The sequence below is a fragment of the Halichoerus grypus genome, chromosome 2 (genome assembly GCF_964656455.1).
Source record: "Halichoerus grypus chromosome 2, mHalGry1.hap1.1, whole genome shotgun sequence".
Lineage (NCBI taxonomy): Eukaryota > Metazoa > Chordata > Mammalia > Carnivora > Phocidae > Halichoerus > Halichoerus grypus.
The window spans coordinates 126,757,125-126,775,269 of record NC_135713.1 but is presented as its reverse complement, the minus strand read 5'-3'; the positions used below and the strand labels follow the sequence as shown (position 1 = coordinate 126,775,269).

Sequence of the window (18,145 nt, the reverse complement as noted above, 5' to 3'; positions counted from 1 at the left end):
CGTATATGATAGGCCTAGTTGTATTGAATTCCTTCAGCTTTTATCTATTGAATTCCTTCAACTTTTATCTGTCTGAAAAGGTCTCTGCCTTCATTTTGGAAAAGCAATTTTGCTGGGTATAGAATTACAGGTTGGGAATTCTTTTTTTCAGTACTTTAAAAATGTTGCTCCATCTCTTTTGGCTCACACTGGTTCTGGTAAGAAATCTGCTGTTATCCTTATCCTATCTATTTTATTTATTTGAGAGAGAGAGTGCACAAGTGGTGGGCAGAGGGAATGGGAAAAGCAGACTCCCCGCTGAGCAGGGAGCCCAATGCAGGGCTCGATCCCAGGACCCTGAGATCATGACCTGAGCCAAAGGCAGCTGCTTAGTCAAGTGAGTCACCCAGGTACCCCTCTTTTTCACTAACTTTAAATAATTTTATTACCATTTACCTTCATGTACTTTTCTTCATGTTTCTCATACTTAAGTTTGTTTAAATTCTTGAATCTTTGTGTTTATGCTTTTAATCAAATCTGGAAAAGTTTTTGACCATTATTTTTTCAAATATCCTCCCTTTATTTCCTTATCAGACTTCATTTTTTCTCACAGCTTAATCATGATTTTTTATTCTTGAAGTTTAACTGACATACAATATTAGTTTCCTGTACACAACATAGTGACTTGACATTTGTACACCCTGCAAACTGATCACCACCATAAGTTGTTACCCTCTGTCACCATACAAAGTGAATACAATATTATTGGTTATATTTCCCACACTGTACATAACATCCCCATTATTTATTTTATAACTGGAAGTTTATACCTCTTAACCCTCTTCACACATTTTGCCCCACCCTCCCAACCCCTTTCCCTCGCAACCACCACCCTGTTCTCTGTATCCATGAGTCTGGGTTTTGTTTGGTTTGATTTGTATTTGTTTTTTAGATTCCACTTACAAATGAAACCATGCAGTATTTGTCTTTCCCTATCTTATTTCACTTAGCAGTATACCCTCAAAGTCCATCAGTGTTGCTGCAAATAGCAAGACTACATTATTTTTTATGCCTAAATATTCCACTGTACACGGATGTGCATGCATGTGTGTGCACGCACACGCACGCACACGCACACACACCCCACATCTTTATCCATTCATCTACTGATAGACACTATTTGTTTCCATACCTTCGCTGTTGCAAATGCTGCTGCAATGGACACAGGGGTGCACATATCTTTTCAAATTAGTGTTTTTATTTTCTTCAGATAGATACCCAGAAATGAAATAGCTGGATCTACTGGCAGCTCTGTTTTTAATCTTTTGAGAAACCTCCACACTGTCTTCCTTAGTGGTTGTACCAATTTACATTCCCACCAACAATGTACAAGGATTCCCTTTTCCCCACATCCTCACCGACACTGGTTTGGTATAAGGGTGATGCTGCTTCATAAAACGAGTTTGGAAGCATTCCCTCCACTTCAACATTTTTGGAATCATTTGAGAAGGACAGATGTTAAAACTTAAAATGTTTGGTAGAATTTACCACTGAAACTGTCTGTTCCTGGACTTTTGTCTGTAGGGAGGTTTCTGATAACTGATTCAATGTCCTTACTAGTAATTAGTCTATTCCGATTTTCTATTTCTTCATGAATCAGTCTTGGAAGATTATATTCTTTTAGGAATTTATCCACTTCTTCCAGGTTGCTCAATTTATTGGTATATAATTGTTCATAGTAGTCTTTTGTGATTTTTTGTATTCTGTAGTATCAGTTGTAACTTCTCTCTCATTTCTCATTTTATTCATGTGAGCCCTCTCTTTTTCTTAGTGAGTCTAGCTAAAGGTTTGTCATTTTTATCTTTCCAAAGAACCAGCTCTTGTTATCACTGATTTTTTCTATTGTCTTTTTACCTCTATTTCATTAATTTCCACTCAGATCTATATTATTTTCTTCCTTCTACCAACCTGGGTATCACTTGTTCTTTTTTTCCTACTTTGTTTAGGCGTAAAGTTAGATTGGTTATGAAATTTTTCATGTTTCTTGAGGTAGGCCTTTATTGCTATGAACTTCCCCTCTATAACCCCTTTTGTGGCATCCCAAATATTTTGGTAAGTCGTATTTCTGTTTTCATTTGTTTCTAGATATTTATTTCTTCTTTGATTTCCTCAATGACCAACTGGCTGTTCAGTGGCATGTTGTCTAATCTTCACATTTTTGTGGGTTTTCCATTTTTCTTCTTGTAATTGATTTCTGGTTTTATAACACTGTGGTTGAAAAAATGCTTGATATGCTTTCAATCTTCTTGAACTTACTGAGAGTTGTTTTGTGAGCTAATGTGATCTATCCTGGATGTTTCATGTGGACTTGAGAAGCACATGCATTCTGCTACTTTTGGATGAAATGTTCTCTATATAGCTATTAAGTCCATCTGGTCTAATGTATCATTTAAGACCAATATTTCCTTATCAATTTTGTCTGATCTATCTATTGATATAAGTGGGGTATTAACATCGCCTACTATTATTGTGCTGTCAAATTCTCTCATTAGGTCTTTCAATACTGCCATATATTTTAGTGCTTCTAAGCTGAGTGCATATATATTATAAATGGTCTACCACTTTATTATGTATTGCCCTTCTCTTTCATTACATTCTTGTTTTAAAGTCCATTTTGTCTGATAGGAGTACAGCTACATCAGCTTTCTTTTCATTTCCATTTGCATGGAATATCTTTTTCCATCCCTCTACTCTCAGTCTGTGTGTGTCCTTATTCTGAAGTCTCTTATAGGCAGCATACAGATAAATCTTTTTTTAAATCCATTCAGCCACTGTATGTGTTCTGATTGGAGAATTAGTTCATTTACATTTTAAAAAATTACTGATAGGTGTGTGCTTATTGCCATTTTAATAACGGTTTTCTGGCTGTTTTTGTAGTTCCTCTCTGTTCTTTTCTTCTTTTTTTCTCTTCACTTGTGGTGACATTCTTGATAACTTTCTTTAGTGTCATGTTTAGATTCCTTTTTCATTTTCTTTTGTATATTTACTGTAAGTTTTTACTTTGTGGTTACCATGAGGTTCACATATAACATCCTCTGAATATAAGTCTATTTTAAGTTGATAGCAACTTACATTTGAATATATTCCAAAACTGTACATTTTTACTCCCCCCACAATGTCTTATGTTTTTGATGTTGTAGCTTACAAATTTTTATTTTACGTATCCCTTAGTAAGTTATTCTAGTTTTAGTTTTGTCTCTTGACCTTCATACTAGTTTTATAAGTGATTAAACCACCACCTCTATTGTATATTTACCTTTTCCAGTAAGATTTTTACTTTACTATGTTTTTTTTTACCATTAATTAGTGCCATTTATTGTCAGCTTAAAGAAATTCCTTCAACATGTCTTGTAAAGTTGGTTTAGTTGTGAGGAACTCCATTAGTTTTTGCTTAGCTAAAAAATTACTAGTCTAAAATATAACCTTGCCAGGTAGAGTATTCTTGGTTACAAGTTTCTTCCTTTCAGTACTTAGAATATGTCACACCACTCTCTTCTAACCTGGAAAGTTTATGCTGAAAAATCTGCTAATAGTGTTATGGGGTTTCCCTGGTATATAGTGTTGTTTTCTCTTGCTGCTTTTAAGTATCTCTTTAACTTTTGACATTTTAATTATAATACATCTTGGTGTGGATCTCTTTATCTTATTTGGAACTCTCTAGGATTCCTGGACCTGGGTGCCTGTTTCCCTTCCCATACGGAGGAAGTTTTCACTATTATTTCTTCAAATAAGTTTTTTGCCCCTTTCTCTCCCTCTTCTTCTAGGACCTCTATAATGTGGATGTTATTCTGTTTGATGTTGACACAAAGGTCCCTTAAGGTATCTTTAATTTTTTAAAATTCTTTTTTGCTGCTGTCTGGGTGAGTTTCATTGCTTTGTCTTCCAGTTCACTGATCCATTCTTCTGCTTCATCCAGTCTGCTACTGAAATCCTCTAACACACTTTCCAGTTCAGTTACTGTATTCTTCAACTCTGTGACTTCTATTTGGTACTTTCTTATATATCCTATATTTCTTAAAGTTCTCACTGTGTTCATCCATTTCCCTCCTAAGTTCAGTGAGCATATTTATAACTATTACTTTGAACCCTTTATCAGGTAGTTTCCTTAACCTCCATTTCAGTGAAGTCCTTTTTTTTTTTTTTTAAGTAGGCTCCATGCCCAGCATAGAGCCCAATAAAGTCTTTTTCTGAGGTTCTGTCTTGTTCTTTTGTTTAGAACATATTTCTCTGTCTACTCATGTTACCTGGTTCTCTCAGTTTATTTCTTTGTATTCAGTGAAATAGCTAGCTACCTCTCACAGTCTTAAAGGAATGGCCTTTTGTAGGAGATGATCTGTGCAGCCCAGAAGTACAATCTCCCTCCCACCCAGCAGTCAGAACTAGGCACTCAAAGGGCACCCCCTGTGTGGACTGAGCACAACAACTGGCTATACAAAGCTGTAGCTGCGATGTGGGGACTGAGGTACACTTGCCCAGCCGACTATGGCACAGAGGGGCAGAGAACTTGCCCAACCAGCTATAGTGCAACTGCAGCTCAGGGGTGTATGAGATGCTTATAGGCTGGCTATAACATGGCACATGGGGGTGGGGTGCACCCACCTGTGCTAGCAGGTTAAGAAGATTATTAAGATGGTGCCCACCAAAGCTAGCCTGAGCAAGGTAGAATGAGGTGACAAAAGTAGTACCCACCAGCAATTTTGTTCCCAGAGAGAGTCCCAACAGGTTCCTGCCTTTCTGGCAGTCCTTTTAAGATTAAAGATTAAGACTTTCTCCTTCACATATGGTCTAGGCACTTTTCAGTCTGCTCATTTTTGCTGGGTATTGGGGTGAGTGAGTCTACACGCAAGCCCTGTAACAGCAGGTTCTCCTTTTCCATTCCCTATAGTTTTTTGGTTCTCCTGGACATAATCCTCACTGGTCTTACGTTTTGGGGGCTTGTTTCTATGGTGCAGGATCCAAGGGTTGCAGTACCTGATGTGGGGTACCAAACCCTTGCTCCTCAGGGGAAAGATTTTTAAGATCCCTCCTGATCATGGGTCACCGTATTGGGGGTGAAGTTTTTGGGAAGAGTATAGCCCTGCCTCTCCTCATCTCAATGTGGTCCTTTTATCCTTTGCTGTGGAGGCACCGTTCATGTAGTTTTCAGAACTTTTTCAGAGGAAATTATTCCAAATGTAGCTGCAGATTTGTTGTGTCCATGAGAGGAGGTGAGTTCAGGATCTTCCTACACCTCTATCTTAAACTGTCCCTTTGAGGTCCAAGTTTTATAAATTGAATACTGAAGCTATATTTTTCAGTCACCTATTTTCTTTCAATAAACATTGTTCTGAAAAACAAATCTAATACTACTACTTAGAAATAGAAAAGCAAAACAAATTAACAATAAAATACATTTGCATTTCTTACTGGAAAGTTAGACTCTTAGGACCAAACATCACTACCAAAGAGCATTAATATGTAATTACTTACAATTCTCAGTTTCCCACATTAGTAAGAAAGATACGATCCCACAGGATTCTTTGTAAAGAATATTAAAACTTTCAGGGCACCTAGATGGCTCAGTCGGTTAAGGGTCGGCCTTCAGCTCAGATCATGATCCCACGGTCCTGGGATTGAACCCCACGTCGGGCTTCTTGCACAGCAGGGAGCCTGCTTCTCCCTCTCCCTACCGCTTCCTTGCTTGTGCTCTCTCTCTCTCACTCACTATCTCTCTGTCAAATAAATAAATAAAAGCTTAAAAAAAAGAATATTAAAACTTTCTACTATTTCTAACATTGAATTAAAAGGTACAATTTATGGAGGGGTGGTATTTTTTAAATAACAAAAGCCCTTGTGAATGCAATGCAACAAATCTTTAAAAATCACACTGAAAAAGCAAAATTTCTGAAATACAATTCTTAGAAACATTGACAATATTAAAAAGCCAGCTTAAGAACTTCAGAAGCTTGGGGCCCCTGGGTGGGCCCAGCTGGCTGAGCGGCCGATTTGATTTCAGTTCCAGTCGTGATCTCAGGGTTGGGGGATCGAGCCCCATGACGGGCTCCGTGCTCAACTTGGAGTCTGGTTGGGATTCTCTCTCCCCCTCTGCCTCTGCCCCTCTCCTGACTTGCACTCACACTCTCGCGCTTTCTCCCTCTCGCTCTCTAAGTAAACGGATAAAATCTTTAAGAAAGAAAAGAACGTCAGGGGTGCCTAAGTGGCTCAGTCATTAAGCATCTGCCTTTGGCTCAGGTCATGATCCCAGGATCCTGGGATCGAGCCCCACATCGGGCTCCCTGCTCAGTGGGAAGCCTGCTTCTCCCTCTGCTTGTGCGTGCTCTCTCTCCCTCTGTCAAATAAATAAATAAAATCTTAAAAAGAAAAAAAGAACTTCAGAAGCTTAAAATGTGACATAAAATCAGAATACTGAAAGTGAAAAAACAACACAGTACTACAGACTGTTTCTCCCAGGGGGGAAAAAAAAAAGCTGTAGCAGTGAAGCCATTTCTCACCTCTCATTTATTCCACATCTATCTTCATCTACCTCACTTTCTCCCCTAAACATGCCCATCTCAAAAAAAAAAAAAAAAAAAAAAATGAAGGTCACTAGTTATCTTCAAATTGACAGGTCAATAGACACTTTTCTATTTGTCATCTCACAAGACCTGTCAGCAACCAGCATATAGAAAACAGTTCATCACACCATCATTTTTTTAAACACTTTCTCTTTGGAGCTGTCCTAACACCACACACCCCTGGCTTTCCCAATGTTTCTCTTGCCATTTTCTTCTTTGTAGACTTTCCCCTCTTACATCTGTACACTTTAAATTTCCTCAGAGCAAAGCCCTCTTCTTTCCAATACCCTATCTACACCTTTTCCTAGATGATCTCATCCCTTCCCTTAGTTTTAATACTGACCATAAGCTATCTCCAGTCCCAATTCTCCTGTGAATCAACCTCTGCTGTGAACTCTACATTTACTTTATTTACTGTCAACTGGACATCTCTAAGTGGACATCTCTATCACACTAGACCAAATGTCCAAAAGAGAACTTTTGACTCTCTCCCTCTGCCCTTGAAATTATTTCATACATTCATTCTATAAATATTTACTGAGCATATGTTCAGGCACTGTGCTGTACACTGGCACAACAATGTGAACATGGGGAAGACAGATGGTAAGCTATAAAATGAGCTATGAAGAATATAAAATGTGTGTGATAGAGAATAGAGGAGAAGGCTGCTACTTTTGATAGGCTAGTCAAGTTATGCTTCCACAGTCTTATATTCTCTCCCTCAGAAAACGGCATCTATCTAGGGGTTCCAGCAAGAAATCTAGGTATCTGTTCCCCACAAACAATCTAACAGGTCGATCTACAGGGTTCTAACTCCAAAACCCATCTTGAAGTTGAAGAGAACTCAAGCAAGCAAAGAAGAGAGATATGGACAAATAATGACAACTGTAATAGATGTCACAGAAGGAAATACATTAAGCTATGGAAGAAAATTTCAGAGAAACCTAACTCACTCTGGGAGAAACCAGAAAAGGCTTCCTGGAGGAATGATAATTAGGATAAGTCCAGATGATCACTACAAAAAGCCAAACAAAAAAGAACAGAAAACTATGACAAGAACAGAGAACAGCACAGCTTGGCACATCACTGAATGTAAAACATGTCCAGGGTGATAAAATTCTAGAAGAGGGAGAGGGGATTAATAAAAGCCCAAAAGAAAGCAGAAGTTATCAAAGGTTAAAGAGATCATGTCACAAGAGCACAGAAATCAACTTGAAAAGTCTACTACTGGCCAAATATGGGACAATTTGACTGTGATAGATTAAAACACATTAAAATCCAGAAGCTTGTGATGATACCAAAAAATGACAATTAAAGTGAAAACCTTCACTAAACTCATTATAAATTATTCTGACACATTACAAAGGGAAACAATCAAATTTATATGCTACCTTTCCTGTAGCAAAGCGTAGCCAAACAGGTAGTAAGAGAAATTTTTTCTAGGAAGTAAATGCAGGAGGAATTAAACAATCAGGGTATCACCATTTTACAACCCCTAACAAGATAATGGATTCAGACAATAATCAACAAAAGATGCTAAAACCATTAGGGAAAGGGGAATCTTATAATGTGAGAACAAGATTGATAGAACAACTCACCAAACTTATTAGCATCACTAAAGGGAGGACAACTAGACACGATGTAACTCTAATAGGTAGGAAATTCACAACAAACATCTATGGGATATTTTTATTTTAAAAAAATGAACCTGAATCTAATAAAGTATCTAACTACCAGCTTTCTGGAAAGAGAGAGTAAGTTATAGCAGTGGGTCTCAAACTAGAGCATCAGAATAACCTAGAGGAAGCTTGTTAAAACACAGAATGCTGGGAAGCACTGAATTAGAGGAAACAATAAGGAAGCAAACAGCCACATAAAGAATGTGGGAAACTCTGTAAGAAAAATAACCCAGTTTCAACAAGAAATCATATTTTACAAAGGCGGGGGGAGGCTGTTATAGAAAAAAATTACTTAAGCAACATAACTGCAAATGTAATATGCAGATTCTTTTAAGATTCTAATTCAAATGCCTGGGTGGCTGAGGGGGTTAAGTATCTGACTCTTGATTTCAACTCAGCTCATGATCTCAGGGTCATGAGACAGAGCCCCGTGTCAGGCTCTATGCTGGGCATGGAGCCTGCTTAAGATTCTCTCTCTCCCTCTGCTCCTTCCCCCTTCTATCCTTCTATCCTTCCCCACCTCTCTCTTCCTCAAAAAAAAAAAAAAAAAATCTAAGTCAAACAAATCTATAAAAAGACATCTTGAAACAACTGAGAAAATATTAATATAGTCTAAGAATAGATCATATTAAGGAATTTCTGTTAAGTATAATAATAGAATGACGGCTCGGTTTTTAAAAAACAACCTTATGTTAATTAGGAAAAAAAAAAAAGTCAAGGCTAGAGACTGCAAAAGCCACACGATACAGGGCCACTTTAAGGAGTTTGGGCCTAAACAGAAGGGTTTTACACATAAACATGGAATCATCATAGTACAATTTCTGGTTCCTGAATGCCATGTGCTAAGCACTGCATTAAGTCCTTAACATGACTTACCTCTTTGAATCCTTAAAATAACTTGTAATGCAGATATTAAATTCTATACCATTTTGCATGCTGAGCATAATCAGAATTTGCATTTTTTAAAGGATGAAGTGTTGAGAATAGTTTGGAACAAGACAAGAGTGATGGAAAAAAGAACAATTAAGAGATTGTTACAACAGGGTAAGAATTTCTGGAACAGACAGTAAGAGCAAATGCTCATGCATTAGGAATAAAACAAAACTGCAGCAATTTTTTTAACAAAACATGAATCACGCCCTACATTTAACTCTGAAACAAACTTCTTCACCAAATTAGACATTTTTCCAAGAATTTTATTTTTAAAGCAATCATTTTATAGGTACTGCAGTTACTGAACTTACAGTTAATTCTATCACTTCCCAAATCCTCAAAAATATAAAAACAAGTTACTGTTTTAATTCTATAAATTACTGAAATAATAGCCATGTGATATCCTTCACACTCATCTTCAGCTCAAGAAGCTTAGATAAGACAAGTACACAGAAATCTATACGGTAAGGGTCTTTTTTAAAAGTGAAAACAGAAGGGAAGGGGGTGATCCCTGACCACCTTTTCCATTGGGGTGACCATGAAAGACAGTATTTCAAGGCTCCTAAAGCTTCGTTCATATCAAAAGTCTCTCCTATCCCAGAGCTCTACTGTGACTTACTACCACTGGGCCTTGCAGATTGCTAACTCTAGGAACTAACTCTTTAGACACTGAGCTATGGGTTAGTTGCCAATGGCTGTGTCCAAGTCAGATTTAACAACATAACTGACTATAAAAAAACAAAACCAAAAAAGGATTCTAGAAAGAAAAGCATGGTATACTGGAATGAAATTTTAATCTGCTCTAAAACCTGAGTTACATCATTTGTTATTTGGGAAATGCAAATTAAAACCACAATAAGAGGTGCTCCTGGGTGGCTCAGTCAGTTAGGTTAAGCAACGGACTCTTGCTTTCGGCTCAAGTCGAGATCTTGGTGTCATGAGATCAAACCCCGAACTGGGCTCTGGCTCAGCAAGGAATCTGCTTGGGATTCTCTCCCACTGCCTCTGCCCCTCCCCTTCCCCATTCGTGCACGCTATCTCTTTCTATCTAAAATAAATAAATAAATCTTTAAAAAACACACACAACAACAAGATTCCACTACAACCACTAGAATGGCTATAATCAAAAAGTCTCAAAAATGGTCAACGTGGTAAATGTTATTAGGTGTTTTTCACAATACAAAAAAAAAAAAATCTTAATTAAAAAACAGACTAACAGATACCTGGTATTGGAGAGGATGTGGAGCAATTATAAACTTCACACACTGCTCATGGGAATACAAAATGGTACAGCTACTTCAGAAAAGTTTGGCAATCTTTTTAGAAGTTAAGCATATACTTAGCATGTGACCCAGCAATCCCACTCCTAGATAACCATCCAAGAGAAATGAAAACATATGTCTGCATAAAGATTTGTACATAAAAGTTCACAGCAACATTGTTCATCACAGCCCAAATTTGGGAACAATCCAAATGTCTACCAATTGGTAGTGAATGGATCAAGAAACTGTACTATACCCATACAATGGAATACTACTCAGCAATAAAATCGAAAGAACTACTGATAAATGCAACTTAGATGAATCTCAAAAATCAACACTCTTGAGTTAAAATAAGCCAGACAGAAAGGACTATAAACAATATGATCACATTTATAGGAAATTCTAGAAAAGTCAAAACTTCACTCATTAGAGCAGACCAGTGACTGCCCTGAGTAAGGATGGGTTAAGAACTGACTACAAAGGGGCATGAGGGAACTTCTGGGGCGATGGAAGTATTCTACAACTTCACTGGGGTGGTGAGTACAAAACTGTATACGTATAAAAAAATTCACAGAACTGTGCAGTTAGAATGGCTTAATTTTACTGTATGTAAATTGAAGTTGTTTAAAAAAATTACCGGGATGCCTGGGTGGCTCATTTGGTTAAGCACCTGCTTCGGCTCAGGTCATGATCCCAAGGTCCTGGGATCTAGTCCCACATCGGCCTCCTTGCTCAGCAGGAAGCCTGTTTCTCCCCCTGCCTGCCACTCCCCCTGCTTGTGTTCTCTCTTTCCCTGACAAATAAATAAAATCTTAAAAAAAAGAAAAATTACCTCGGTTACCTAGATCTGCAAGTTACTAGCTGTATGACATTAACCAGTTATCATTTTCTCACATGTACAATTGTACACATTTTATTTTTTAAAGCAATCACTTCTAAATCATACTGCACTTACTGGGCGTATACATAATTCTTACTTTCACTGGAAAAAGTATCATATAGTTATCTATACTGCTACTTGCTCTATCTCACAAGGTGGTTGTGAAATATCACATGAGATAACTAATGGGAAAGTGCTTTGGCAACTCCAAAGTAGTGTTACACAACTATATAGTAGGCTTTACGTTTTTTAAAAATAGACATGAAAATTTTTTTCATGAGTGCTTGAGACCCTTGGAAACTTGAGTACCCCAAAGTCAATCTTTGCCCAGAAAGAGAGTCTAATCAAATGTCACCTTTTTAATATTCTCAACCTGCTTTCTATGGACTCTTGACTTACTGGATGTCTCAATGTAGTATTATCTAGACTACACTATGGTTTTTCAAAAGAAAATCAGTAAAGAAATGTTCTTTAAAAGTCATTAGATGAGTATGGCAAGATATTTCCCAGTGGAAAAGACCCAAACCCAGAAAATTGTTTTCCTAGACACTTTTCCAAGATGTTCACATTGTGATTTTTCTTCCTCTAAAAGCCAGTTAAGTTCTTTCCATTTAATACTACAATTCCGTAATGTGACCTGCATTACCGAGAGAGGGTGAATAATTTTAAGAATATGAAAACCTTTTACCAGTGTGGTACAGTCATTTCAAACTTTTGCCTGTTGCAAAATTTAACAGACTCTCATTTTTTCCTACTACTACTGAACAACTGGGCTCTTTGCTGTCCTACCAGGTTTGAGAGATATGTGACATTTAGCCTAGTTATATTTACAAGTTTCCACACCGCAACAAGTATGAAGGCTATGTGAAAGACATAATCTCTTCTTCAAATGTGGTTTGGCGACTAAATTTTACCTTGAATTCATGATTCTCCTACATTGTCTTACAATTCTAAGAAGTTTTTCTACCAGCAACAGGTACTGCAACCAAAAATTAATAAAGCCTGTGATACCACAAAATATTTTGCTATCGTTTTCAATTTTTCAAGACTCCTTTCTGGTAACAGTTGTAACGGGATGATTCTATGGTCAATTCTAAGGCCGTGCTTCCTCTGATTCGGTCCTGCTTCAGTCTAGTCAGTAGTACCATAACCTTAGGTTTCACCTTTCTCCTTCGATAACAATAAGACCGCTCGTTCCGGTAACTGCACACCTCCAATATTAGTTTCCAAGAAACCTGAAAGAACGGGACCTTGCCTACTCGCTCCTCCAGCCTTCTACCCTCAGAAGGTTGCCCAAAACGTGCAGCTCTCCCCACAACAGCAAACAGGCCGGAATGAAGCACCCACAGAGCGACTGGTCTCGGGGAGGAGGGGAGAACTTCTGGGCCCCGAGGACTGGGGCTGAGGTCCAGCCCAGCCCGCTCCCAACTCTACTGGCTGCCAGAAAGGAGTGTGGACCCTACGCTCAGGCCGCGGTGCTCGGTGGGGAAGGCACAGCCGCGCGTGGCAGCCGGGCAGGACGTAAACAAACCGGCCGGGAGGAGGGGGAAGGGGCAAGTGCCGGGATGGGGGTGGTGGGGCGAGAGGACCTAGCTCCAACCCGCCAGCGCAGGTCCGCAGCTGCCCAGCCCCTCCCCACCGGGGCCCAGGTCCCAGTCCCTGCGTGGCGCTGTCGCGCGGGCACGAACACCGAAGGCCCCTGCACATCTGGAGCGCGGAGCCCACAAGGCCATCGGCTCGGCGCCCCCCCCCCAACCCCTCGCCCCGCAGCGCCCTACCTGAACGCGCAGTCTGGGTCCCGCGCGTCCCGACCGGCCGCGCCCAGCCCGCTCCTCTTGCTGAAGAGCTTCTGGAACAGCGTAGGGGCCATGCTGACCACGGCCAGACCAGGGTCGCTCCTTAGGGCGCTCGCTAGGCCCCCGCTCCTAGAGCAGCCCCGCCACCCCCATGAGCGCCTCAGTCATATGACAGAAATTAGTCACTTCAAACGGCCACGGCGCGCGGGGCGGGGCGCGAGGCAAGGCCGGCGTCCATTGGCTGGCGGTGAGCCGCATCACGTGGCGGCGCGCGGAGCAGGGGGCAAGGCGGGGGCGTAGGGCGGAGCTGGCCCCCATAGGCTGACTAGTGGATTCCCTCACGTGGCAGCTCACGGGGCGGGGTGTGCGCGGAAAGGACCGGAGGGGCGGGGAGTAGAGGTGGCTGGGGAAGTGAAGGGGGAGCGCGCTCCGGTCGCGGTCCCTCAGCGTGACGTTGTCTGCTGCTCTGTGAGGCTACGGCGGGGCGGTGCGGGAACGACGCCCGGTACTTTGGAATGCAGAAGGCTTCGTCTCCCCGCCCCCACGACAAAGAGAGCTGCTTAGAGCTCCTCGAGCAGCCGACCCTCCCCCGCCATCCCCTCCTCAGCCTCCAGGTTTCGCACCTCCGTCGCGCTACTAGCCAGTCCAGCGGCCCCCTGAGCAGAGAAGGCGCGCGACCTAGGCTAGACTTTGAGTGCGGGGCCCAGGCCTGCCCGCTCAGGGCCGCGAGGGGTGTGGGCTCAGAGCTTGACAGCGCGTGGCTGGTGGAGAGCCCTGCCCAGACACTCGCCACAGCTTTGACCTCCAGCAGAGAGGACCTCGGCCAGGGACTTGGGGCGGCCGCCTTCCGGGTTTTCCCACTAGCTCCTCGAACCCTGACAACAGGAATTAACCTTTTGTGAGAACTAACGATAGGATTTAAGCTCTATCTTAACGTCTAGGTATGTAGGGAGAGGGGAATTCCACAGTGGAATTGTAAACAAATGGATTTAATACGAGGAAAACCGCTTTCCAAAGTGTGGGGCGTGGGGGGGAACATTGCTCAAAAATGACCTTGCAGTCTTATTAAACCCAGGAAGCCAAATTTTATCAGGGTTCAGATCAAAGTGGCCTTACAAATTTTCAGCACCATTTATTCACCCACTCCCTCTCCAGAATTAGGAATTTTGTACCGTGGGATGAAATTCTCTGGCAAATATGGATGTCAGGAAATAACTGGTATGTGGTTGGAAGACTAGATTAAAAAAAAAAAACTTTTGAAAATTTCATTTAATTAGGCAGACAAACTGTATTTTCCTTGAGTGGCTACCAACTCCCACTAATTTGCAGCTAGAGTTTAAACTATAAAATAAGTGGCCTTTATAGAAAAAAGAAAACAAATAGGCAGACTGTGTATCTGAGAATTTCAGCGATCAGCATGATGTTTCACCATTACAAGATTTTTTTAAAGCACTATAGGTGATTAAGAAATTAATTTTTTAAAATTTTATTTATTTATTTGAGAGAGAGAAAGAGAATGAGTGGGGGGGGAGAGGCAAAGGGAGATGGAGAAGCAGACTCCCCGCTGAGCTGGGAGCCCAATGGGGCTTAATCCTAGGACCTTGAGATCAGGACCTGAGCCACCCAGGTGCCCCAAGAAATTAATTTATTAATTCCACAAATGCTTAAGTGCCCTTGGTCCACATACTGGGGATCCAAAATAAACACAAAGACAAAGCTAACTTTCTATATAAGGAGATAATAAATAAGTAAACAAGGTAATTTTAGGACTAGCTTCTGAATGAGAACTAAGCAATGAAATGAGGGAGTGGGAAAGGTCTCTCTAAGAAGGTGACATTTGAGGTTCTCAGGTTAAGATTCATTCATAGCTCCTCTGCACATTGCCCAAGGTCCAGAACTTACTGGGCAATACAGATTCAAAACAGCAGGACTATGTCCTGTGTAAAGATAATCCTCGGGATTCTGACCAAACAGGGAAAGATTTCTAATAAGGCAAAATGAACTATGTATACAGTTGACCCTTGAACAATGTGGGGGCAAGGAGCCCCAACCCCTGCAACATCAAAAATCCAAGTATAACTTAAACTCCCCCACAACTTAACTACAAACAGCTTACAGTTGACCAGAAGCCTTATTGATAACATAAACAGTTGATTAACACAAAGCATGTATTATATAAGCATCTATTACATAGTGTATTCTTATGATAAAGTAAGCTAGAGAAAATATTAAAATCATAAGGGAAATACATTTATAGTAACAAGCTGTAAAAATCTACATATAAGATGATCTACACAGTTCAAACTGTATTTCCCACCCACAAAAAAATGTGAACATGGAATAAAATTTTTGTTAACAAAAAATGAAGTCAATGCAATTTTTAATAGTGAGAAAATGCACATCCTGTAAGTCAATTAATTAATCATTTGGGGACGTTTCATTTTGCTTTTATACTAGCAAGTTACGCTAAATGAGTTCAAGTGGAAACAGGCTCAAGCCTGTATACACAGAACCATTGACACTGAGGACTCATGACTGGTCCACAGCTGGCAGAGAAGAGTATTTCCCTGTCCCCTCAGAAGTTTCTAAATACAATAACCTTGTGTGCTTTCATCTTGGGAAAAAGTTACTTCACGGGATAATTATAGATATTAATAGTAAGGGAAAGAACATTACTGCTTGCATAAGAGATACTTTGTTTTACTATTCTCTAATCATATAATAACTTCATTTATAGTCTCATTTAGCCCTTTGCTTGAAAGGTACAGAAAAAAAACTAGCTATCATTCATCACATTTCCTTTATGTTGCAGGGTAATATTCAAATTACAGAATTAGAAAGCACTAACATGATACAAGTTTGTTATAAAAGAAGACATGTTACTTAATTATGCAGACTACATTGAAAATAATTTCCAATAATATAAAAGACAAGGGCACTCTCTTCTGGTTATAGATACGGGAAAAGGTGGCAATAAAACTGGAATCTTGCTCTCTTAAACACATGCTAATAAGCATGCCTCAATTGTGCTAAATTTTCCTGAAACAAGTTAAATTTTCACTGAGAATGTCGCAGAACAAGACATTCAGAATCTAGATCATCAAGTAAAACTGCCTAAAGGACTCAGGGTACCTCAGTGGTTTTTTTTGTTGTTGTTTTTAAGATTTTTAATTTATTTATTAGAGAGAGAGAGAGCACGAGCAGGGGGAGGGGCAGATGGAGAGGGAGAAGCAGATCCCTGCTGAGCATGGAGCCTGATGTGGGACTTGATCCCAGGATCCTGAGATCATGACCTGAGCTGAAGGCAGACACTTAACCAACTGAGCCACCCAGGCACCCCAGTACCTCAGTTTTAAAAGCTCTTAAACCAATTGATGATTTACTACTATATAATAAAGGAATGGCAGTAGTTTGAGACACCAGAAAACCTAAACATTCATTTATTCAATCAATATTTCTTGAGGTCTCCAAGGTCTCAGACTCTGTTGTAGGAACTGAGGACATAGTGCTGAACAGAGAAGTCCCTACTCTTGGGAACTTGGTTCTCAGTGGGAACAGGCAAAATTAACAAGATGTTTACAAGTTGTGCTAGGAGCTAGGAACAAAATAGTTGATAGCAAGCATCTGGAGAGGGCCACATTTACACAGGGTGGTCAGGACAGTTTTCTCCAAAGATGTGGGATTTAAATTGAGGTCTAAACAATGAAAAGGAACCAGCAGTGGGAAGAAGGTAGTGAAGAACATTCTGGCAAAGAGAAGAAAATGTACAAAGGCTCTGAGGCAGAAATGGGTTTGACTTCTTTGAAGAAGAAAAAAGAGGCCACAAGAGCTGAGTGCACTCTGGGAAGAAGAAGATGTTTGAGAGATGGTTACAAAGACATAAGCCACATTATGTAGGTACCTTGTAAATCATGGCAAAGAGGTTAGATTAAATGTGATGGGAGCTACTGCAGGAGTTTAAAACAGGAGAAGGACATGCTCTAATTAATGACTCTAGAAGATTACTCTGGCTGCTTTGAGGAGAAAGGATTATAAAAGAATGAGAATGAAAGCAGAGAAACTGTATAGGAGGCTACTGTGTATTTTCAGTGGAAGTGGATGACGGCTAACTGGAGTTATTCTGGAGATACAGCCAGCTGGACTTCTGACAGAAGTGAAGGAAAGAAAAACCAAGGATTAATTTCTAGGTTTTTCCCTTAAGCATCTAAATGGAAGTCATTTCCCAATAGCATGACCAGGAAAAGCACAGGTTTGAAGAAGACAATCAAGCATAATAAGTTTGGATATACTGAGTTTGAATTGTCTTTTAGATATCCATATAGAGATTCTGAGTAGGACACATGGGGAGAAGACAGGATTGGAAAGATAAATTTTGGAGGCATTTAAAATAATGAAATGAAAGAGTTTACCTAGGGAGAATGTGTATGTGTAGAAAGGGGTCCAGGACTAAGATTCAATGAGGACAACACTTATAGGTCTTGAAGAAAAGGATCCAGCAAAGAATAAGGAGAGAAGAAAAATGTGCCTACAAGGAGGAAAGGATCAACTGTGTTGAATGTTGCTGAAAATTTAAGTGTCCATTAGATTTCTCAACATGGACATCTTGACAAGAGTAGTTTCAGAGGACTCATGTGAGCAAAAACCTGAATGGAGTGTGTTCAAAAAAATAAAGGGTAGAGGGAAGTGGTAAAACGAGTATAGACAATTCCCCTCTTCTGCTGAGATAGGGAGCAGAGAACTGAGGACTGAGAGGAGATAGGAAGAGGGAAGATTGTTTTTTTTCTTTTTTCAAAATGGAACATATTAGAGAATTTTGTATTCTAATGGAAACAATCAAAAGGAGATGATGGGGCGCGTGGGTGGCTCAGTCAGTTAAGCGTCCAACTCTTGATTTCAGCTCAGGTCATAATCTCAGAGTCGTGAGATCAAGCCCCACATGGGGCTCCATGCTCAGCGAGGAGTCCGCTTAAGATTCTTTCCCCTCCTTCTCTCTACCCCTCTG

At 40.2% G+C, this 18,145-nt stretch overlaps 1 protein-coding gene across 4 annotated transcripts in view; it reads right to left on the bottom strand.

Annotated features, from left to right (window-relative positions):
- The window catches only part of FNIP1 (folliculin interacting protein 1), a 155,895-nt gene extending 142,594 nt beyond the window's left edge, over window positions 1-13,301 (bottom strand). For all 4 annotated transcript variants that reach the window (XM_078067546.1, XM_078067549.1, XM_078067548.1 and 1 more), the window contains exon 1: window positions 13,126-13,301. In XM_078067546.1, coding sequence (XP_077923672.1) covers window positions 13,126-13,217 — 92 coding nt within the window. In that variant the 5' untranslated portion in view covers window positions 13,218-13,301. The remainder of the gene's footprint in view (window positions 1-13,125) is intronic.
- Window positions 13,302-18,145: the final 4,844 nt, after the last annotated feature.